Below are 21,532 nucleotides of genomic sequence, written 5' to 3'. Positions count from 1 at the left end.
GTTGTTGGATGTGAGCGAGATCAAGCCAGACAAGTCTAGGACATATTAAGGAATCTTTATTAATCAAGCTTGGCGATAATAGGGCCAGCTAGAAATTAGCAAATGACAGGTCCATATGACAATCCAGTCTGAATCAAAACCCTGAGAGGAACAAATTACCCCGAAGCCCATCCATTAAACTGAAGACCTGGTCCACTCTACAAATGTCCACAATCCCCAGGGCTGGGTCGGGGAAAGAAACACATGTGCTTGGATTATCACTTTGCTTTCTCAGGAACATTAGGGGGGATCTAGATCAGAAATGGAGCACCTGAGACTTCAATTGCTGCTCCCGTAAGGGGCGCAGGCATCACACGTGGCAGCTTAACCCACTGCACAAGCCCAGCCCTGTTACTTGCTATTCATAGCAAAGAAATAAGAATATGTCACTAACAGAAGAGCCCACGGTTGAGACATTTCAAAAAGATTTCAGTGTCAGGGAAAGAAAAAGCAGTGTATTTAAATGTATTCATTCTCTTAGGGTCTTCAAGCGAGTGTTCAGAAAGATTGATTCTTACAGTGAATTTGTTTTTCTTTTCACTCCTGCAATGGAGTGGAGAATGAAGACTGATGAACTCCAACCTTGAAAACATGACACTATGGTTCTACCAAAATTTTCAAGAAAATTGAACAAACATTATCAGGTACCACAAGTTTTTTTCAGAAAATGTTGGAGGGGCCAGTGTGGTGATTATAACAGGTGATTATTTATTCTAATCCTTCACTTCTGAGCACTGGCAGCCCACGCAGGCACCGGTTTGTGTCCCGGCTGCTCCACTACCCATCCAGCTCCCTGCCTGTGACTGGGGAGCCATCAGAGGATGGCCTAGCAACCTGGATGAGGCTCCTGGCTCCTAGCTTCAGAACAGTTCAGCTCTGGCCTGTGTGGCCTTTTGGGCAGTGACACAGTGGATGGAACACATTCTCTTTTTTTTTTCTCTCTGTTAAATCTGCCTTTCAAACAAAAATAACTTTTAAAAAATAATGAATGAGTGGAGCAGGGGGGACAGGAGGAGGCTTGTATCCCAACCCTGAAGACTCCCAGAGCCTCACCAAGGACTATCAGTACGAGCACTGAGGACTACATCCCTACTGCCAAGGAGACCACGGGGAAATGGAGTGCCTTCGGAGGCCAAGAACTCTGAGGTCACCCACCGCCATTTGGATCTACAATGTGGGATGGAAGAAGCCCAAGTCCTGCCTTGCAGGATCCAGGGTCATCGGAATGACAACCAGGATCCCTGAGCGGTCCGCAGAAACAGAAGAACAGTAAACTTCCTTCGGGACTAGGGAGAGGAGCTTTCTCTGGCCCTTGCGTGCTTCCAACTTTGGGTCCCCACCCTCTTTCATAAGGACCATCAGGATCGCTCCAGAAACCCCTCATAACAAACAAACAAACAAACTAGAATAGATAGACAGAGAACAACTAGGAAAGCTTAGAAACAGACAGGAAGCGGCCAGCTGGGATGCACTTATACCTCACTGGGTGGGACACAAAGATCAGTTACTCCTCACTAGGGTATGGAAGATTTCTCTGCACACTCCTCCCAAAAACGTTTACCTAAACTGTTGACATATGTCCTGTTAAACTTATAGAGTTAGACTACCCGAAAAACAACCAGGTTCAGCAAAATCATGCTTCGATGTTATAAAATGCTAAATACTAACATTGAAATAGACAAGAGACAGCTGAATAGCAATCTATAGCCATTTTAAGGTATATAGAACATGGTTGAATATAAACCAAAATTGAAATGTCTATGAGGAAGTCACAGGTTGTGCTTGAGAACCTGCATTTCCCTAGTAACATACTGGTTAATCAATATCATGTCAATTAATGCCATAATGTTGTAAATGGTTGTAAATATTATGTTGGGGTTTTTACTTGATTGGGATGATACTCTGCTGCCTCTACCTTCAGACCAGAGATGGTCTCACCAAGAAACCATTGAACTTACCAGGACAATAAGATGCTGGACTTCAAGCTTGGTCAAAACCTCCAATGAAAGAATGTCAACTGAATTTGAACTATGGAAAAGCAACAAGGTGGAGCAATCCACCGTGGGGGAGGGGAGAGTTTGGGGAGGGGCTGGGGGAATCCCAGTGCATAAAAAAATGTGTCACATAATGCAATGTAATTAATAATATATATATATATATATAAAATAAAAAAATAATGAATGTTAAAAAGTACAGCACTGATCCCCAAGAGTGTGATCACCAATTTCTGGAGAAAAAAAGAAAAAGAAAAAGCTAGATAAATGACTATGACAAAGCACTGATGCAGTCACTCTGTATAAGCAACCACAGCAAAGCAGAAACAGGGACCTGGAGGACCACCAAGGAGTAGCACAAAAACACACCACACATACCTGCATCTGTCCTTCCATCCTGGGAAGTTTGTTTCCATGTGTCTGGGATCCCAGTGGGGTCAGCCCAACTACAGGGAGGAATGGAGGCAGGACAGACTGGCAGCTGGACTGATGACCTTCACCATATGTTCCGCCTCTTGTGAATGATCAGCTCCCTGCTCTGCCACACCACAAAAGCACACCTGCTCTCAAAGTCGCCAATGCTTTCCTAACGGGCAAGGTCAACCTTCACAGACTTCTAGGCAACCTTTTCATAGCATTTGAAACCACTGGCTTTGAAACCATCTCCTTTCCCTTATTATTGCCTCACTGCCAACACTTCGCATAAAGAAAACATTTGGAAGAACTGCATACCCAAGTATACACCAACAGATTCTAAATTGTGTATGTTTTCCTTGTCTATCTTTCTATTCATCCACCCGTTTCTTTTTTATTTTTTCATGTGTCACAAAGTAAATTGCAGATGTCAGTACATTTTTTAGATTCATTTATTTATTCATTTGACAGGCAGAGTGATAAGAGGAGAGGAAGGAAAAAGATTTCTTTTATCCACTGGTTCACTTTTTGTCCCTTCCTCCCCAACAGCTGAAATGGTCAGGGCTGCTCCAAGCTGAAGCCAGGAGTCTAAACTCCATCCTGGTTATCCAAGTATCTGGGCCATCTCTCACTGCTTTCCCAAGTACATTAGCAGGGAGCCGCCCAAACTCAAAACAGCACTTGGATATGGGATGCCAGTGTTGCAAGAGGCAACTTGACCAGTTATGCCGCAATGTCAGCTCCCAGCACTTGTGCATGCATGGCACACATTACAGAAACTCTCCTTGAAGTCAGGATATAAACACGTCTATCTGGTCCCACTCTCCTACTCTCCCCTACTGTCTTCTGTTGGGCACTTGTACGTCTCAGCTGTGCTGAAGTCTGGTGCAACCTCACCAACCCTGCCTCTAGGTCTGACCTTCCTCATTAGGCCAATTCGCATTCCACCCTGCACAGCTAAACCAAGTTGTTTGTTCTCTGTTATCTGTTATGCTTCTTCCTGTTAAAACTCCTAAGAACTATTCAAATATCCTCCAGCTTGTCTCCTTTCCCTCATCGCTAGCATTCCACACCAAAGTTTACAATCCCCACTACCCAGAACATCTGGAAAGATTTTCCCTTACTCCACACACTCCTCTAAGATTCCCAAGTGAACACTCTCTGTCCTCTGCAGTCCTCAACAGTCACCCACCTGAGCAGGCACCCATAGGCTCCAGAGGCTGAGCTCTCCCCAACAGGTCCCTCCATGACAACCTCACTCCCCCAGCCCAGCCTTGAAAGCTACAGGCAGAGACACAGCAGCCCCTGACCCCACAGGCTCCTGAGCTCTTGATCCAATCTTGGATGTGCTGCCAGAATAAAACAGACACTGGATTTGGAGGATTTACTATGAAATTATTAATCATCTTTTTTCATGATTACATGTTGAAATTATAATACTTTAGACACATTGCTTAAATTATAGTGTTGTTTAAATTCAGTCTGACCCTTTCCTCTTACTTTTCCAAGGTAGTTAGCAAAAAGCTTAAAATGACATAAGCGGCTCCCATTAGATTTTTCACTGGACAGTGTTAATCATGAATAAAGCCCAATATCCAGATCCATGCTACTTACTAATCCTCAAAGACTCGCATTTGGCCCAGTAGTTAAGACGCCATTTGACACACTCACATCCTGCCTAGGAGTGCCTGGGTTCCATACCCAGCTCCAGCTACTCATTTCAGCTTCCTGTCGATACAGACCCTAGCAGGCAAAGCTAAAGGATAAGTAGTTGAGTCTTGGAATCCACCTGGAAGCCCCGGATGCAATTCCTGGCTCCCAGCTTCAGCCCAGCCCGGGCGTGGCAGACAGGAGCTCTCACTGTCACGTTCTATCCAACAGGTCAATGCAAATAAAGACAACTTGACACATTTGAAAATAAGTCTCATAAATCTTTCCCCAAATGTAGTTCCCCATTTGATATCTCACACCTCACCTTGCAGAAACAAGCAGGTCACTCCAACTTCATTGGGAGGGTTTAGGCACTGGATGACAGTGCCTAAAACTTATCTTGTTCCCTATTGTGTCTCCCAAATGAGTCACAAAAAGAGAAATAGAAAAAGAGAGAACAGGGGGAAATTAAACTCACTCAATTACAAGAGCAGGGAAACATCAAAGTAGATTCCTCTTTCAATGTAGTGTCTCAAGAGATGGAAAGCTCTGGCTCACAGGCTCATTCTCTAAGCGTCTGCAATTGTCAGTGCTGGGCAGGGACCAAAGTCAGCAGCCAGGAAGTCAGTCATCCAGGGACTTTACCGGCCACTTGCTGACACCTAGGGTCTTCACTGATGGGAAGCTGGAGTTGGGAGCTGGAACCAAGAAACAGATCTACATACTCTAGTAGGATGGGCTTCCCATGATTCAGGTCTCCTCTCCCACTCCCCAACCTTTTTTTTGTTTTGTTTTTAAGAAAATGAGCAGTAACTATTCTGAAAGCTGTTTAAATGCTCCTTCCAAAGTGAATTGTTTGCCACTGAGCAGGCAATCTCACTTCCAGGAAATTCCACCATCCTCAGCCACTCTGCCTAGGACAAAATGTTCCCTTGGACCACTCCCATCAAGTTTCGAGAGAGGCAGAGAGAGAGGGGCGAAAGGACCCCAGGGCGGTCTTCATACAAGTGCAGGGAGCTCTGTTTTTCCTGACCTGGATCCTGACACAAATATTATCACCCACATGCTGCTGCCAGCACTGCCTCTGGGGATGCCCACAGCGCCTGCTCACCTGAATGGAACACGAGAAAGTTTTGAAGCCTTTCCCTCAGCCCACAAAGTCTGCAAGCTGCAGGCCCTGGAAAACAGCCACACCCATTCATGCACATCTTTCCCCTGGCTACTCTGAACCTACAAAAGCAAGCTACTCTATCTCCTATTGTTCAATAGCCTTATGGCTCACAACAACTAAAAAATTTACTATCTCTTCTATTCCAGAAAAAACACTGAATCCTGGCCTCAGGGATCATTTATTGTTCTTCTTCTTCTTTTTTTTTTCATTAAACAAATCATGAATCTATCATGCAATGGGTAGATTCAAGCCCCATACTTCGGGTGTACAAAGTTAGGAATGACTTACAGATCTAAAACTCATGGCACTGAACCCACCCACATTTACCTTCTCAGCAGATGAATATGCGCAACCATCGTAGTCTTTCTACTTTTTAAGTTTTTTCCCCCACCTACTTAGAAGAGTCACAGAGAAACAGAGGTTGGTTGGTTTGTTTTCCACCCTCCCAAATGCCCACAACAGCCAGAAACGCAGTGATCAGGCTGAAGCCAGGAGAATTCCTGCCACATCCTGGTCTCCCCTGTGGGAGACAGGGATGCAGGTACTTGATCCATCCTTTGCTGTCTCCATGGGGCACACTGGCAGGACCTGCACCAGCGCTAAGGGAAGTGCTACAACTTAACCTGCTGTGCACACAGTGCTGGTCTTCTTTGTCAGGATTTCCACATCCGCTGCTCCATGTTTTAAAAAACATTTTCTATTGAGTTCTGTTATCACACATACATTGAACTCCCAGCCCTTTCTGCACACACTCATCTAGAAATGCACGTTTTGATTTGTCACAATAACATTCGTCTCGTACTGTGTTTGTCTGATTACATGCCTATTTTGTTTAGAACTCCCTTTTCAAAGAGAGTTTTTTAATACACTATTGTCATGTGATTCACATCAGAAACTTTCGGTATGTACCTGGATGTGTATACCGAAGCCTAAGTGTCACTACTGTGCTATAGACACTTGTGCCAATATTTATTACCTGTTCATCAGAATGTTTTGTTGTTGTTGTTAACATAAGGAAGTGGAAATGCTAGTTATGCTGTTTGCTCACTGCACATCACCTGCAAGTAATGAAAGATCACATCATGTCCCACAAAAACACCCTGTTACAAAACGGAAGCAACTCTTGGCACATGCCAGCCTCCTACAGCCTACCTCAGATCTTCACCATAAAGCAAGAGGTTAGAAACAAGCAGCTACCCCCCTTGAGTTGAGGTTGAGTTGCTCCATCCATGCTGAGTTTTGTTTTAGTTCAGGTTCTGGTTTATAATTATTTTTAATATTTTTTTTAAAAACACAGCATTTCTAGGATGTTAAAAACGTACCACTCATTAGCCAGCCATTGCGACTCCTCACCACAGGGCAAATTCACCTGAAAATCCCAAGGATTTTCGTCGCCAGCATCAACTCCACAGGCCCTCCCTCCATTCAAATATAAAGTAGATCCAAAGTGTTTTGTTTCCATCATTAAACCTTAGCGGGCATTCTGGTCGACCCTCTGGATTTGGGAAAAGCCCTTCTAGCCGATACTGCTGCAATCCCAGGGCCTCCCACACCAACAAGGAAGAGTAAGGCTCCGTTAGCAAGGAAAAACAAGCAGCCTTTATTTCTTTAAAAACAAAGCAAGCAAGCAAGCCAACCCACAAGGTTTGATGAAAGAAACTACAAGAATAATTAGAGTCCAGCAGAAAATTTTAGTAAAAAATGCAAATTTTTGTTTACTTGAAATTTCTGTCTGTGAAATGAAATCATAGCATCATGGTAGTGTTTCTGTCTTGCCAGAATTTTTCAAAACCCTGGGCAAACCGGAGCTCCAGCTAACAGAGGTGATGAAGAGGTTCTCTCTGGGAATGCCACTTTTTGTGATAGCTTCATTGGATCCCCATTGTCAATAACCTGAACTTAATAGGAATGTGCAAAGATTTCCAATCACAACTCACACATCATGTTTTTGACTTTGTCATTTAAACCAGCAAGACCACACTGACAATTTCCCAGGGAAATGAGAGACACAATCCAAAAAAGAACTTCAAAAAGGGGGAAGAGGAATTTTTCCCCATGATTTGATTGATTACTTCCTATGCGGAACACTCAAGAAAGAGCATACTTTTTCCTGACCTTGTTCGAATTTCTCTCAGTCATCTTCCCCCCCCCCCCTTAGGTTTATTTATTTTTATCAGAAAGGCAGATATCCAGAGAGAAGGTTAGACAGAAAGAAGGAGTTTCCATCCATTGGTTCACTCCCCAAGTGGCCGCAATGGTCAGAGCTGAGTCAATCGGAAGCCAGGAGCAAGGACCTTCATCCAGGTCTCCCATGAGGGTACAGAGTCCCAAGGTCTTGGTTCATCCTTTACTGACTTCCCAGGCCACAAGCAGGGAGCTGAATGGGAAGTAGAGCAGCCCGATACGAACTGGTGCTCACATGAGATCCCTATGGATGCATGGTGAAGATTTAGCCACTAGGCTAGACTGCCAGGCCCTCTCCCACTAATTTTTTTTTTTTTTTTTTTTTTTTTTGCAAGCAGGGCAAAAACTGGTAAAATACAAATTACTTAGAAGGATTCAACATACCTCTGGACCTACAAGTACATCACAATGTTGGAGAAAACAGCTAAAATAAAAACAGAAATTTAAAGATGAAAAGACTTTTAGCTTGATTCTATTCAGTGTTTTACTTCGCTAAACAATACTTCAACTGGCTCCATTCAAGAAATATTTTTGTCATTACTGTAAATCCTCCAAAGCAGAATGTACATCATGTAAGGCATGCAATGGTTTCCCAACTACATTCCTGGAATTGGAATCCCCGAGTGTTTGTCCTGGAGCTTAACGTTTCAGGGCTGTTCCTTCATATACAAGACAGCCTGGTAGATACGATCTACCTCCAGCATCCTTTTTAGGATTCCGTCTCACAGGAACCACAAGAAGTTCAAATCAACAGCCGTGTCTTACGTGGCTAATAGCCTGACCGCTACAGTAAGTGCTTGGTGCTAAGAATGACCAGCCGGCAGGAAATCAGTCAAATGGATGCTATTAATAACAATAATCATGAAGACAGAGGAGGGCTTGGGGTAGCAATGGGGCTGTGCTCTGACGACGGGCATTAACACAGAGCACCATGGTTTGTAAAGTGTCAATCCAAAAGGAAAAGCATGGAAAAGAATGAAAAAGACAGGCTTTGGGAAGTGGCTCAGCAAGGACTGGGAGAGCAGTTGGTTGCAAGTTCTCTAGGGTGCAAAAGGGACCACAACAGGGTTGGAAGACAGCCGCCCACAGACACAGGTCACAACCACACACTGGTGTGTCTGTTCTGGAATGTTCTCTGAAAGAATTCCCACATGTAGAGCAGGTCATCTGGATCCCAAGAACAATGGGGACTGAGATACTGTCCCTCTAGGTTGACACATGGTGGATTTGGTATACGCCCTACTGGACATGTTTGATTCTGGTCTCAGTTGTTTAGTTACAAAAATAAAATAAAAACAAAACAAAACAAAAAACTGGGCAGTGCTGGCCCAGTGCAATGGCTCAACGGACTAATCCTTCACCTACAAGTACCGCATCTCATAGGGTACAGGCTCATGTCCTGGCTACTCTACTTCCCATCCAGTCCCCTGACTGTGGCCAGGGAAAGAAAGAGAATGGCCCAAAGCCTTGGGACCCTGTACCCACATGAGACACCCAAAAGAAACTCCTGGATCCTGGCTCCACATCGGTTTCGCTCCAGTCATTATGGCCACATGAGGAGTGCACAAACACATGGAAGATTTTTCTGTCTCTCCTTCCCTTTATAAATCTGTTTTCCAATAATCATAAATAAATCTTAAAAACAAAAGCTGAGCAATGTATATCAAGTTATGGTGCCCACAGTCAGTATTTATATTTGAGTATTGATGCCACAATAGTCTTCTTGGCCTGCTAAGCTCCAATTCCAGAAGCAGCAAGCATCTCCTGCTTACATTTTTGGCAACATTTTGGGTTCTGCATGCGGGAGTTCAGAAAGAGGAAGTCTGCTCATTCGATCCACTCGAGAAAGTTGCTCTCATGGAAGACTACAGGGAAGAAGAGAAAGACAACAGAGCAAAGTTGGATAAAGAGGCCAACACACTGAGAGCAGGAATAAGCTCTAATGTTGTATATAACAACTGATCTACAGTCTGAAAGCTCCAAGCACAAAGAAGGCAATAATGTTTAGAAATGGAAATGCTGACTGCCCTGACTTCATTACTGCACACTGTAGACCTGTACCAGGTTCTCATACTGTGCCCACAAGTAGGTGCCATGAGCATGTGTCGACTAAAAAATAAACTGGAGAATACTGCAGCCTTTTAGCGGAATAAAAAAAAAAAAAAAACGAATGGAGTGAAACCAATTGAATGGTCCAAGACTTCAGACGGGCTCAATAATAGAATGTTCTGTGATCAGAATACTTCTAAAAACAAAGAGAGAGAGAGATTGGCAAAACCCAACAAGCAGCTTCAGTTATTTACAATGTCCCATAATCATGCAACAGAATGTGGAAGCAGACCTTCAACACTTCCTGCACAGAATTGGTTTTCACAGCTTGAATATCCCAAACATTCCAAATGTTCCAAACTTCAAAGCTTTGTGAGGGCTCCACAAGATGTCACAAAGGGGAACTTCAACCCTGGACCTCATGGGATTGGCTACAGGCAAACCACAGGTCACTAAGACACAGGAGTTTGGCCCAGCAGACACTTAGAAGTACTAGATGATCACCCTGTGTCCTGCCAGGTCTCTGTCTGAATCCCAGCTCTGGCTTCCAGGCCCAATGTCCTGCAGATGCAAACCTGGGCAGGCAGGTAGGTGACGGCTCAATCAGTTGGGTCCCTGTCACCCCCATGGGAGACCTGACTCCCTGACTCCTAGCTGTGGCCCTGGCCCAATCCCAGTCTTTGCAGGGTTCTGAGCAGTAAACAAGCATTGGGTGCTTCCCCTGACCCCCCCCCGCTTTCTCTCTTGCTCAAATAACCTTCAGGCTATACATACAAGGCGTATAGCGAACACACATGAAATTTTATGTGCACACTTGGGTTCTACCCCAAGTTAATTCACTATATATAGGCAAATATTCCAAAACTCTGAACACTGAAACTCTTCCAGTCCCACGAGTTTCAGATAGCCCTACATGTAAAACAGTAGATTTCATCACATGTATATGGTGGGGCTCAAATAGTTTGCTATTTGAAAAAAAAAAGATTCAAAATGAATGAATAAATACATATATAAAAGTAGGTACATATATCTATACACCCATTTAAACAGAAAAAAATACGCCACGTAGCACATCGGGAATGGTACTAAACCACGGAAACCATTTTTGCCTACCTAAATAGCCAAAGCCTATCTCTTGCACAGCAAGGATTTGCACAACAGATCCAATAAAGATATGTGGATCAATGCTTAGAGTCTCTAGACTGAGTGGGTATTGCTTTGCTTAAAGCAAACATGCGATCAGGATAAAAAAAATATTTCTACAGTTGTTAAAAATACCAAAGAGGAAACGCTACAAAAGAATTTTTCATTACACAATTGAACCCAAAGCCCAGATACACAACTGTGTGTATAAAAGCAAAGCAATGGCTGGTACTGGGTAAAAATACTGAAGATGTCCCTGGGGGCTGCCCGTATAAAATGCTGCAGTGCCTGGACTGTATAAGTCCAGGCTCTGCTTCTGGTCCAGTTTCTGTCGATACGCACCTTGGAAGATAGCAGGTGACGACCATTCAAGTACTTAGGTCACGACCAGCCACATGCTAGACCTGCCCGAATTGAATTCCAGACTCTCAGCTTTGGCCTGGCCTAGTCCCAGCTGTTGCAAACATTTGTGGAAGAGACCGAAGCAGAGATTTCTCTTGGTCTCCTTCTTTATCAAGTAAGTAAGATAAATGTTTTAAAGATCAAAGGCAGGTGTTGTGATGGAGCAGCGGACACCACCTGTGACTCCAGCACCCCATAGGATCACTGGTTCCAGTCCCGACGGCTCCACTTTCATTCCAGCTCTCTGATAATGTACTTGCAAAAACAGCAAAAGAATGGTCCAAGTACTTGGGCTGCTTGTCAGCCACGTGGAAGACTGGGATGAGAATTCTGGCTCTGGCCTGGCCCAGCTCCGGACATTTTGGCCATTTGGAGAATGAATCAGTGAATGAACAAGAAAATAAATAAATCTTTTAAAAATTGTGAATAATTCAAATAAATACAGAAAATGCCAACAAGTTGTCTAGACAGGAACTCTGAGACTGATAATACTAGGTCCAGTAGGAGAAACCAACAGAGTTACAGATGATCACCTTATAAACTTTCTCTCTTCCTGCCTCTCCTTTGAACCCAGCGATTGACCAGATCTGCCTGGCTCCTGCGGCTGGCCCCCTAAGCCACAGTATCTATGTCAGACATCAAAGCATTTGATTGAGGACGCAGATAGAACATTTAAGCTGGCCTGGAAAAACTGTGCCATGTGTTCATCTTGCTCATAAGGAGCTTCCACAGTCACAGCTTCATCTCTCCACCTTCTCTCCAATCCGAATGACACCTGCTCCTTCAACGTTCATGGTTACAAAAGGGAGAGAAAGAACAAAGAAACCTCACGCCCCAGTGCTGTTCTCTTCTGAGCCCACTCAGCTTCTCCATGTCCTCAGAGGACTGCCACCCACCATGAAGAGTTGGTTGCTTTCGTTTGGTTTTGGTTTGGTTCGGCTTTTTTCTCCCTGCCATCATGAGAGGAACCTCTCACACCTTGCTCTGTGTTAGCCAGCCACAGACATGAGAAAGAACAGTCAAACTCTGGGTTTGTTTTACAGGCAAGACAGGAGTGGAGTTAGGCACTGACTTTGTTGGGAAAGAAGTCCAGAGAAAGATCAGCATGGGTAAACTGAGGAAGGGGCAGGCGGGCCTAGCTCAGAGGCCTTCCAAGGAAAGACCACAAGGAACACAGCGCCAAGAAAGCACCTCCACGTGAGGTGTTTCAGAATCCTTTTTTGGTATTAAAATGGCAAAAAAAAAAAAAAAACCAGAATAGAGCAAATCGTACACTCTTCACCCAGGTTCCCCTAAGTTTTTGTCAAGCACAGCTCTAGAATACAAGTATCAAAACCACAGAGTTAACTCAGGGCTGCTACAGGGCAAGTTTTACACCCATTTCCCCACAGTTTTCCCACAAATGCCTTTTTCATGTTTGAAGAGGTGATCCAGAGTATCTCCTGATGAAAGAGACTTCAGAACGTTCATGGGAAAAAAATGAGGTTACAAAACTGGTTTGTTCTAGCATTTCCATTCACGGTTTATTCATGACACAGACTTTTCCCAAAGCTTTGGAAAATTCCGCACATCTCCCCATGTTGTACATAATCTCCATGCGCCCAAATTTTGCAGGACATCTCTGAGTTTGGGTTGGTGTAGCTTTTTTTTTTTTTTTTTTTTTTTTTTGCAGTTAAACCAAGCCAAGGGTTGGGGAGAGGAATGTTCCAGAGGTGGGGTGCCAGGTCATGATTAAGGAGAATGTGCTACCATCTTCTGGCTCATTCCCCAACCTGCAGTAGCTGGAACTGGGTCTGGGTGAAGCTGGGAGTTGGCACACCTTACCCAGCTATTCCATCCAGGTGAACCCCCAGGGTCTGCATTAACAGGAAGTTGGAGTTAGGAGCAACCTATCCCCCCCAGGTAGTCCCCAAGTCTAAGCTGGCCTGGAGGCATGACCAAGAATCGCTTCGCCCCTCTCCCCACCCCAGGTGGTGGCACTGGGCAGGATCTGCTAGGTGTCTCAAGTGTGGTAAGGGTTAAACAAGCTTTTGTGGGCTGCCTGTTCAGAATCCCAGGACCCTCCACCAGAGCCTGCAAGGGAGGAGGAGTGAGGCTGTTACCGATGTTCAAACAAAATCATCTGGAAGTATTTTGAAGTGAGGCTGGCTTTCAGAAACAGAGGCAAAACACACTAACAGAAGTAATCTGGGGCAGATGGCATTCCTTTCAGCCATACACACTTCTAATATAAATCCCCTAATCATTTATATCTTGGTTTTCAGGTTTATTGTGAAGTCAAGTCTCTTTTATTCCTCTCCAAAGAATAAACTCCCTACCTAAAACGAGCGAACGCTGCTCGCCTGAAGCAGCTGACGTGCAGCTCAGCTGTGCTAGACAGTTACCATCGCCCTAAGTGCCATCTAAACAGGATGTGCTCTCGGGGCTTTTTTTAATTGAAGCAGCAAAGAGATTCCAAGCAGAATGTTTTCAAGCTTTCCCAGCACACTTCCTTGAAGGCTCCTCCTTCCACGAGGTGGCGCTCCAGGTCATAGGCAAGCTGGAAGGAATTTGCAACTCTGACCAAATAGCTTTCTCGCGTTCCTGATGGCAACTACTAAAGTCCGTTCTAACCAAACGTTTTTCCTTTCTTTGTTCGTGTTTGGTGTCATCAGTTTCTGAAACAGAGAGGATTTGAACTTCTGCAGTCCGGTTGTTCCTAGGATAAACATCAATGTTTAGGTGCTATGAGCCAGGGCCACAGGAGAGCTATAAGAGTTAAAGAATGACATTGTTCCTGCCCAGCGCGATAGCCTAGTGGCTAAAGTCCTCACCTTGAACATGCTGGGATCCCAGTGGGTACCTGTTCTAATTCTGGCGGCCTCGCTTCCCAACCAGCTCCCTGCTTGTGGCCTGGGAAGGCAGTAGAGAACGGCCCAAAGCCTTGGAACCCTGCACCCACATGGGAAACCCGAAAGAAGCTCCTGGCTCCTGGCTTCAGATCCGCTCAGCTCTGGCTGTTGGGGAGTGAATCAGTTCCGTCTCTCCTCCTCTATGTATATCTAGCTTTCCAATAAAAATAAAATGAATCTTAAAGAAGAAGAATGGCGTCGCTGGAGACAAGGAACTGGGACATGTTTCAATCCAGTGCACTCTGCGTTCCCTCCAATGAACTTATTTATGACCCAAGAGTGAATCCCTAGCCCCCACAGAGATTTTTAAGAGTCTCAGATGAACAAACCTCTGCACACGCTGACAAGCATGCTCAGGCAATTGTTGCACACGGAACAGCTAGGGAGCTGACATATTGCCTCCACGCCGTATCAGCTGATTACAGGTTAAAAACACATTTTAAATATGAAAACATTATGTGACTCCAACGCCACTCATCACAGGAGCACAAACAAACCTTGGAAAAGTTGGGGGTCTGAAATCACCCAGAAACATAGACCATGAAACAATCTTCAATCAGCCCCAACTTACTATGACTTGGTGGGGAACAAGCTTCCTCAAGGGAAAATGCTCAATGTATTGAGTTCCCAACTGGGTCGGGTAATCTGACTGCTGGTCACTGCCATTTGCAAGGGCTCAGATGCATCCCATAGAGAAAGAGGCCCGTGTGTGTGTGTGTGTGTGTGTGTGTGTGTGTGTTGTTTATATCAGGGAGGTTTGTTTGCTCGGCGACACTCTCTTCCTCCCGAGGAGAGCATCTGGCCTATGTAAGGTTGGCCTCTGTTGTCATCAAGGACACGGGCTCACTGTATTCCCATGACCCCTCCAAAATACAGATTTGGCACCGAGTCCTTGCCGGCCAATCAGCACACTTATTTATATGAGGCAAACATTGTTAGCCACAGAGTGTTGCCTTCTTAACGGGAGGGCAGGCGATGAGTGGATTCTATTGTTATTTCCATGCAGCCAGGCCTATGGATCTCACAGAAAGCGTACTGGTACCTGAGCCATCTCCTCATTTAAAGCAGCATTTGCTTTATCATGCTGGCTCTATCGAGCATTGTGGCTGTTCCTGTTGTTGAACGCCTGGACTCTGACCATAGACCCGAGGCTTGTTCCATTCCCAGGCTACTCAGTATTGCTCACAAGTTCCTACCAAGCAGTAAATCTCCCCTGTATCAGTTCCAGCACTTTCTTCACTCACAGGATGTGTTATTTTCATACACACACACAGAGAGAGAGACACACACTACACCAAGAGCCATCGTGCTCAACAGATCTCCTCTGCTGAGGTTAAGCCAAATAAATGACAGTGTTATGGCTCCTCCATCTCTTCCTGGGTAGGGAGTGTCCATCACCTGCAAGCTCCTTGGAAGCACATGCATGATTCAAACGGTACCAGTTCCCTCTGTGGACTCGCGTGCCAGTCTTGGAGCCCAGAGGACATGTTCTCAGTCTTTGTCCACCCTCGTCCCTGCCCACAGTTCACATCTCTGAGCTCAGGACACGTAAGGAGCCATTGGACTTCTGCCCACATGACCTTGCATGGGTGGCCAGCCTCTGCAGCTCTGTTGGCTCAAGTTTCGTTCCCAACCCTTGCTGCACTTGGGGCTGGCGGCCCTGGAGGGTGGGAAACCGCGCACAGGGGTACTCTGCAGCTGCTCCCAGCTGCTACAACAGGCTGACTTCTACTCCTAGGAACCAAAAGCGCCCCTGGTTCAGTTCACCTCCCCACTGGACTTCCAAAAAACAAAAAAACAAGGTCATGATCATTAGAGACCAGAACACTCCACATTTGGATGAGGTCAGGGAAGCGCCAAGTCCTGCAAACACCAAGATGAGTCATCTTTGATCTTGCTGAATGCTACGGGCCAGAACGGTTCCACGCCTCTGCCGAAACTGTCCAGACTTAACTAAGGAAAAAGAACTAAAATATAGGCTATAAACATTCTTGGGCAGAGATAATGAATGCTCCCGATCTCGCGTTAAAATAAAAGACTAAAATGGTGCACAAGCCAAATATTTATATACACATTAATGTGTACAGTTGGCCTCCAGTATCATGGGGGGTGGGGTCCGGGCTCCAGGAATCCAATGTTAGATGCCAAAATCCATAGATGCTCCAAGTCCTTTACACAAAATATCATTGTACGTGCTTACAACCCTCCGGTGTAGTTTAAAACAACTCCATACTACTCCCACTACCTGACTCAATGGGAACGCCAGGTACATAGTTGCTACATTTTGCTGTCAAGGAACCACATTTGATTGAATCTGTGGATGCAGAGCCCGAATATAGGAAAGCCAACTGTATATTTCATGTGTATATTTCATGTGTAATGTATGTCTCGGTCTGTAAATAAATCACCGGTAGGTATCTTCCATCTTGGGAGAAGGAAGGCAGGCCTTTTGGTGGGTGCAGCTGTAGACAGGCCGAGGTGGGCCTTCTGGTCCACATGTGGTCAGGCCTGTGGCTCATAAATGCCACAGCCGGAGACTGGGCACAGACTCTCCCCTGCCCCGTTTCTACTGTCCCGTCTTAGGTGTGTCCTTGCTCTTGAACTAAGGCGAAGCATTTGGTCTGGACCTCAGTAAAGAGCTGAACTCTTAGAAACTGACAAAAATGGGTCCCACTCGCTTTGAGAAATCCAAAAGACACCTACACTCACGCACGTACCACACACGGTCTCACACACGCACACAACGGGTATACAGAACATTCATGACAAAGGCTCACTTTCCAGTGACACGCAAGCCCCAGACACTTGTCGCACTGATATCATGTCTGCTAAATTAAGTCAAGAGGAATGCTTTCTAAACCCCCTCTGGGTGGAATTTCATAGCCAGAAAACTCCACTCAAGTCTCCTAAATTATCATTCACGGACCTCCTGGCTTATAAAAATCTGCCTCTCCCTCATTTATTTCAGAGGAAGGCTATTCAGACATTGAAAATCAGGGTGAATACATCTTGCACAGATATTTTGAAAAATAAACTCACTTCCTTTGCTTTTCATACTAAGTTACTCAAACACAGGGAGTTTTTAGCTCTCTACTTCTCAAAAAAGTTTATGAACTATTTTATTTTCTCCCCAAAGAGAGAGACTGATGGAAATATCTTAGCAAAAGCCGATATTGAATCAAATTTCTTGAATTATTTCTCCAGGAGGTTTTCTACACACTTCCTAACAGCCACAGGAAATTTCCCTCTGTGAGAACAGTAGGGGCACTGCCACAGCAAACACATGGCCAACATGTCCCTGAGCCCAAAACCAAGGCTAGACACCTCAAGGTTCTCCCACGGCAACAGGTAAATAACAATACGACACAGGATTGTCATTCTTCCTTCCATCATTTGCTTCAGCATGCAAATGTCAAGATTTTCTCTCTGCACGAGTACATGTGTGTGGCCACAAAGGTGTGGTAGAAATCCTACATGATACATTTGGGGCTGACTCAGGGCGAAGCTAAGCAAATCTCCAGTTGTGAAGCATGAACTAAGTATTAGCAGCTAGAATGTTCTTCACGGCTAAGAGGCATCCTGGGGTGGGGAGGAAGTTTCCTCCACCCTGTAACAGTTCAGCCTTCAGGCTTGCTCACAGCACCAAACTCCACCTGCAGAGTGAAGGTGAAGAGAACTGTGGGATAAATTTCATTACGTGATCGCATAATCCAGAATCCACAGGTCGGACTTTTTTTTTTTCTGAAATGAGACTTTTCTAGGTAACTCAATTAGCCTTGAATTTACGCATCCAATGAAAAAATAAATAAATAAAACCCCGTTGCAAATGGTGAAACAAAGACATTGCTCCAACACTTGGAAAATTAGATTCAGCAAAGCATGAAGCCTACTGTGCAGTTATTTTTGTAACCACCATAAATTGCTTTACAGGGACCCTTGTACTGAAATAAACAAGCCAAGGAGGTTTACTTTTCAGCGTACATCCAGTTTCCAAGGGAGAGACTGTCCTCTCTGTTCATGACTCTTTTTTTTTTAAATACTTATGTTTCCAGTTACCTTCAAGCCTTCCTGGCCTCACACAAGCTCTGAAAGCAGTCCACAGAAAATGAACATTCGAGTCTGTAAAGAGAGCCTGTGCCCTCCAAAACTCATTTCTGGAATCAGCAGCCAGAATGCTGCTTTGTGGAAGACAGCGCACATGGCAAGATGAAATAAAAGCCTGCTGGGGAACTGAATATTCCACCGTATTGGAACACCTCGTAGACCAACCATGTTGCAAATGGTCAGCCTGAAATGTGTTCGCTCACAGCACCGTACCAGGCCAAATCCAACGCGAACTGCAAAAGATAAGTGTTTTAAGGGTCTTTAATCACTCCTTTCTTGTGTCCTTGATGGGACAAAACAGAGCTGCCTTTGTGCGAACACAGAACCACTTCTTGTTTCCTGATTCAACAGGTCATTTTTATAAGAGCTTCCCAGAGGATCCGACACAAATGACAGAAACACAAGGGGGCATTTTAAGTGGCTGCTGCCTTTAAATGATATAGATTCTATATTAAAAGAAGGTTGTTTGTTTTTCTTTCCAACAGTTGGAAGGTTACTGTTTTAAGAGTGTTGAATGTTTGGACTGGAGTTTTTTAAGGACCCCAACGTTTTCTCATGAGTTGAGTTACTGCTCCCGAAAATCGATCTGAGAGCGTGCCTGAGTCGGCAAATACATAAACTTGTCAAATCATGTCCACTTTCGTTCTGAAGTTAACTTCGTGCCCTTTCTGAAACCGATCTAAATGATGTTGTAACTTCTGTAATATGGTTTCTTTTCAAATCACCAAAGGGATGCATATTTTACCAACCAGATAAGCTTCCTAAGATGGAAAACTCTAGTAACATATCTTTTTCTTGATTTTGGAGGAAAGGATTTTTAAAAAATCCAATATTTTATGCAAAGAAACTCCAGCCGGCACCAGGATTTATTAGAGTTCGACCAATTATATTATGAAAGGTGGTAAGAATTTGAAAAGCCTGGCAAGTTTAACCAGAAGATCGAAGTGAGATTTTTCTCCTAGCCTTCATTCAGTATTCACAAAATTTCTTACTATATATTTCTTCCTTGTTTCTTTTTCTTCCTTCCTTCCCCCCCCCCCCCCCGTTTAAATCTCCTCTTGTTGATAAAGGGGATTGGTGAAAGGTTAGAAAGTTTCTGCCAGCCCAGAGACCAAAGTTACTTTTCCCCACACATTTTGAAAGTGTTTGTCATGACTCTCCTCCTCACTCCAAACCAAAAGCTAAGACCAAGGAAGCTTTTCTTTAAAGGTTTGTGATCGGTGGCTGCCACTTACTGGGACACAGATTATCCGCACTGCCTGAACTCCCTGACAGGTGACACCTTCAACAAGTGTTTGGGACTCATACCTGGCCACGGGCAAGGTAACACCAGTAACCACAGAGAATCGCCTGGAAAATAAAGAGGCAGCCTCGTGACTGATGAACAGGTTTCCAATTTAGGAGGGGTCGTTTTTCTTTTTTCATACCCCTCCCCCGCACACCTTTTAGCTAAACATACCAGACATTTTCACAGAGCAAAAGGCCTAGACTGTTTCGATAAACGGAACTCGCGGAGACTAAAATCATTAAACAAACCTCCAAAATCGCTAACCTCCCTCCCCACTCCACGCCCTGCGCGGAACACCCACTCCCCACGTCCAGGAGGAGGCACCATGGGGACAAATCCCAAAGCTAAAGAGAAGCTACCAGGAACGTGAAGGGCCTGGGGAGGCAGGCCTGGGGGTTACCTAGGACTCTCCCCAAGCCCCCCACTCCCAGCCACGCACTGCCCAGTCCCCCATGCGCCACAACCCCGACCTGCAACCGCACCCGCACCCGCCCTCCGAGCGCGCTCACCGGTACCAGGCGAGGCCCTTGTCGTAGCTGCGGTCGAAGAAGTGGGGCTCGGCGCCCACGGCGCGCACGTCGGGGTGCACGCGCAAGAACTCCAGCAGAGCCCGCGTGCCGCCCTTCTTCACGCCGATGATGATGGCCTGCGGCAACTGCTTCCTGCCCTCGTCCAGGAGCAAGGCCAGGGTCCCCGGGGGAGGCTCGGCCACGCTGCTGCCGGCCCCGGAGCCGCCGGGACTCGCGGCCAGGCCAGGAGTTTCCTCGTCCCAGGCCGCGTCCCCGTCCCCGTCGTCCCCTTCGCCGTCGTCGCGCGGCGCGGGTGGCCGGCGTCTCCGCCCGCGCAGCTGCAGCTGCAGAAGGCGCTTTCTCTGCGCCGCCGCCGGCCACCTCGCCGGCTCCCTCCGGCCTCCTGCCAGGACGCCCCGGCCTGGGGCCCCTGCCTCCTCGCCGCCGCCCGACAGCCCCACGACGGGGCCCGACAGGCTCTGGCAGCGCTCGGCCAGGCAGTAGAAGACGTAGAGGGACGTGAGCAGGGAGCAGAGCATCAACAGGAACTTGCGGAAGATGCTGCGGGACAGCGGCTCGGCCGAGGTGAGGAGGGCGCCTGCCGGGCCCAGAGAGGCCATCCTAGCCGGAGGCGACGTCGGGCCGCGAGCGAGCCATGCTAGGCCGGGACTCCGCCGGGCGCCACCGTATCTCGCGGACCGGCCTGCGCACCGGGAGGCGGCCACATCGCCCGTGCGCCCTGGCCTGGGGGAGGCGGCGGCTGGGGCCCCGAGGTGAAAGAGGGGTCAGAGTCCCGGGAGCCCCGCGCTGGATCCCTCTCTGCCTCCAGTCGAGGACACGGGGAAGGGGGACGCGCGGGGGGCCGTGCTTAGGAAACCATCGTCTTAGACGCGCCCAAGTCCCGCCCGAGCCGCTCGGGGCCGCAGTTCCCACAAAGTCGCCGGGACCTTGCTTTCTTCGCGGCTGAAGAGAAAGAAGGCGTGCGTGCGGCTCAGCCCCCCAGTCCCGGAGCGGCGGCCCCCTTCTTCTCTGCGCGGCTTTCAGCTCAGAGTTTCTGCATCTCCGCGCTCGGTCCTGGAGCCGGGGAGCCGCCGAGCTCCCGTGCGCCCTCACAACAGCGGGCGGGCGGCGGCAGCAACGTCCTTCCAAACCCTTGTTCCTGGAGTCCTCTGGGCCGCCTCTCGGCCCCGGGAAAGCAGAGGTCGTCTCGGCCTGAGTGCGAGGTCCCTCCAAGCCCCCTCTCCTGTCGTAACTCGAGCCTGCAAGCCTGCACCGAGCGCTGCGCCCCTGCAGGTCCCCACGCGCTCCCGCGGCTGCTCCCGGCTGTGCTCGGCCCCACCTGCGAGCGGCGTGGCGGAGCCGCGTGCGCGGGACCTGTCAGTGTGGCCGCGGCCCCCGGGCTCGCAGGCGCTCCGCCGCCGCCACCTCCCCGGCCACAGCCGCAGCCGCCTCCACACGTGGGGCGCCGGGGGCAGCAAACTTGGCGGTGACGTCAGCGGCCCGGGACTGTCCAGCCTCTTAGCCCAGCGCGGCAGGGCGCAGGCCGGGCCGGGCCGGGCAGCCAAGGCGGGGTAGGATGCGCAGCGGCGGCCCAATGACGCTGGAGAGGGAGCGGGCGGCGGAAGGGACGCCCCTCTTGCCTGCAGCTCACTGTCCCCACTACGGGCGGCCTCGCCCCCTTGGAGCCGAGCAGG

At 47.2% G+C, this 21,532-nt stretch overlaps 1 protein-coding gene across 1 annotated transcript in view; it reads right to left on the bottom strand.

Annotated features, from left to right (window-relative positions):
- LOC101536786 (heparan sulfate glucosamine 3-O-sulfotransferase 3A1) overlaps nt 1-20,603 on the bottom strand; it is a 96,390-nt gene extending 75,787 nt beyond the window's left edge. Inside the window, exon 1 of the mRNA XM_004594726.2 lies at nt 19,839-20,603. Within this exon, the coding sequence (XP_004594783.2) occupies nt 19,839-20,458 (620 nt within the window). The 5' untranslated portion in view covers nt 20,459-20,603. The remainder of the gene's footprint in view (nt 1-19,838) is intronic.
- Nucleotides 20,604-21,532: the final 929 nt, after the last annotated feature.

The sequence above is a fragment of the Ochotona princeps genome, chromosome 17, assembly GCF_030435755.1.
Source record: "Ochotona princeps isolate mOchPri1 chromosome 17, mOchPri1.hap1, whole genome shotgun sequence".
NCBI lineage: Eukaryota > Metazoa > Chordata > Mammalia > Lagomorpha > Ochotonidae > Ochotona > Ochotona princeps.
The sequence above is the reverse complement of the archived record's forward strand: the minus strand, read 5'-3'. Positions and strand labels throughout refer to the sequence as shown.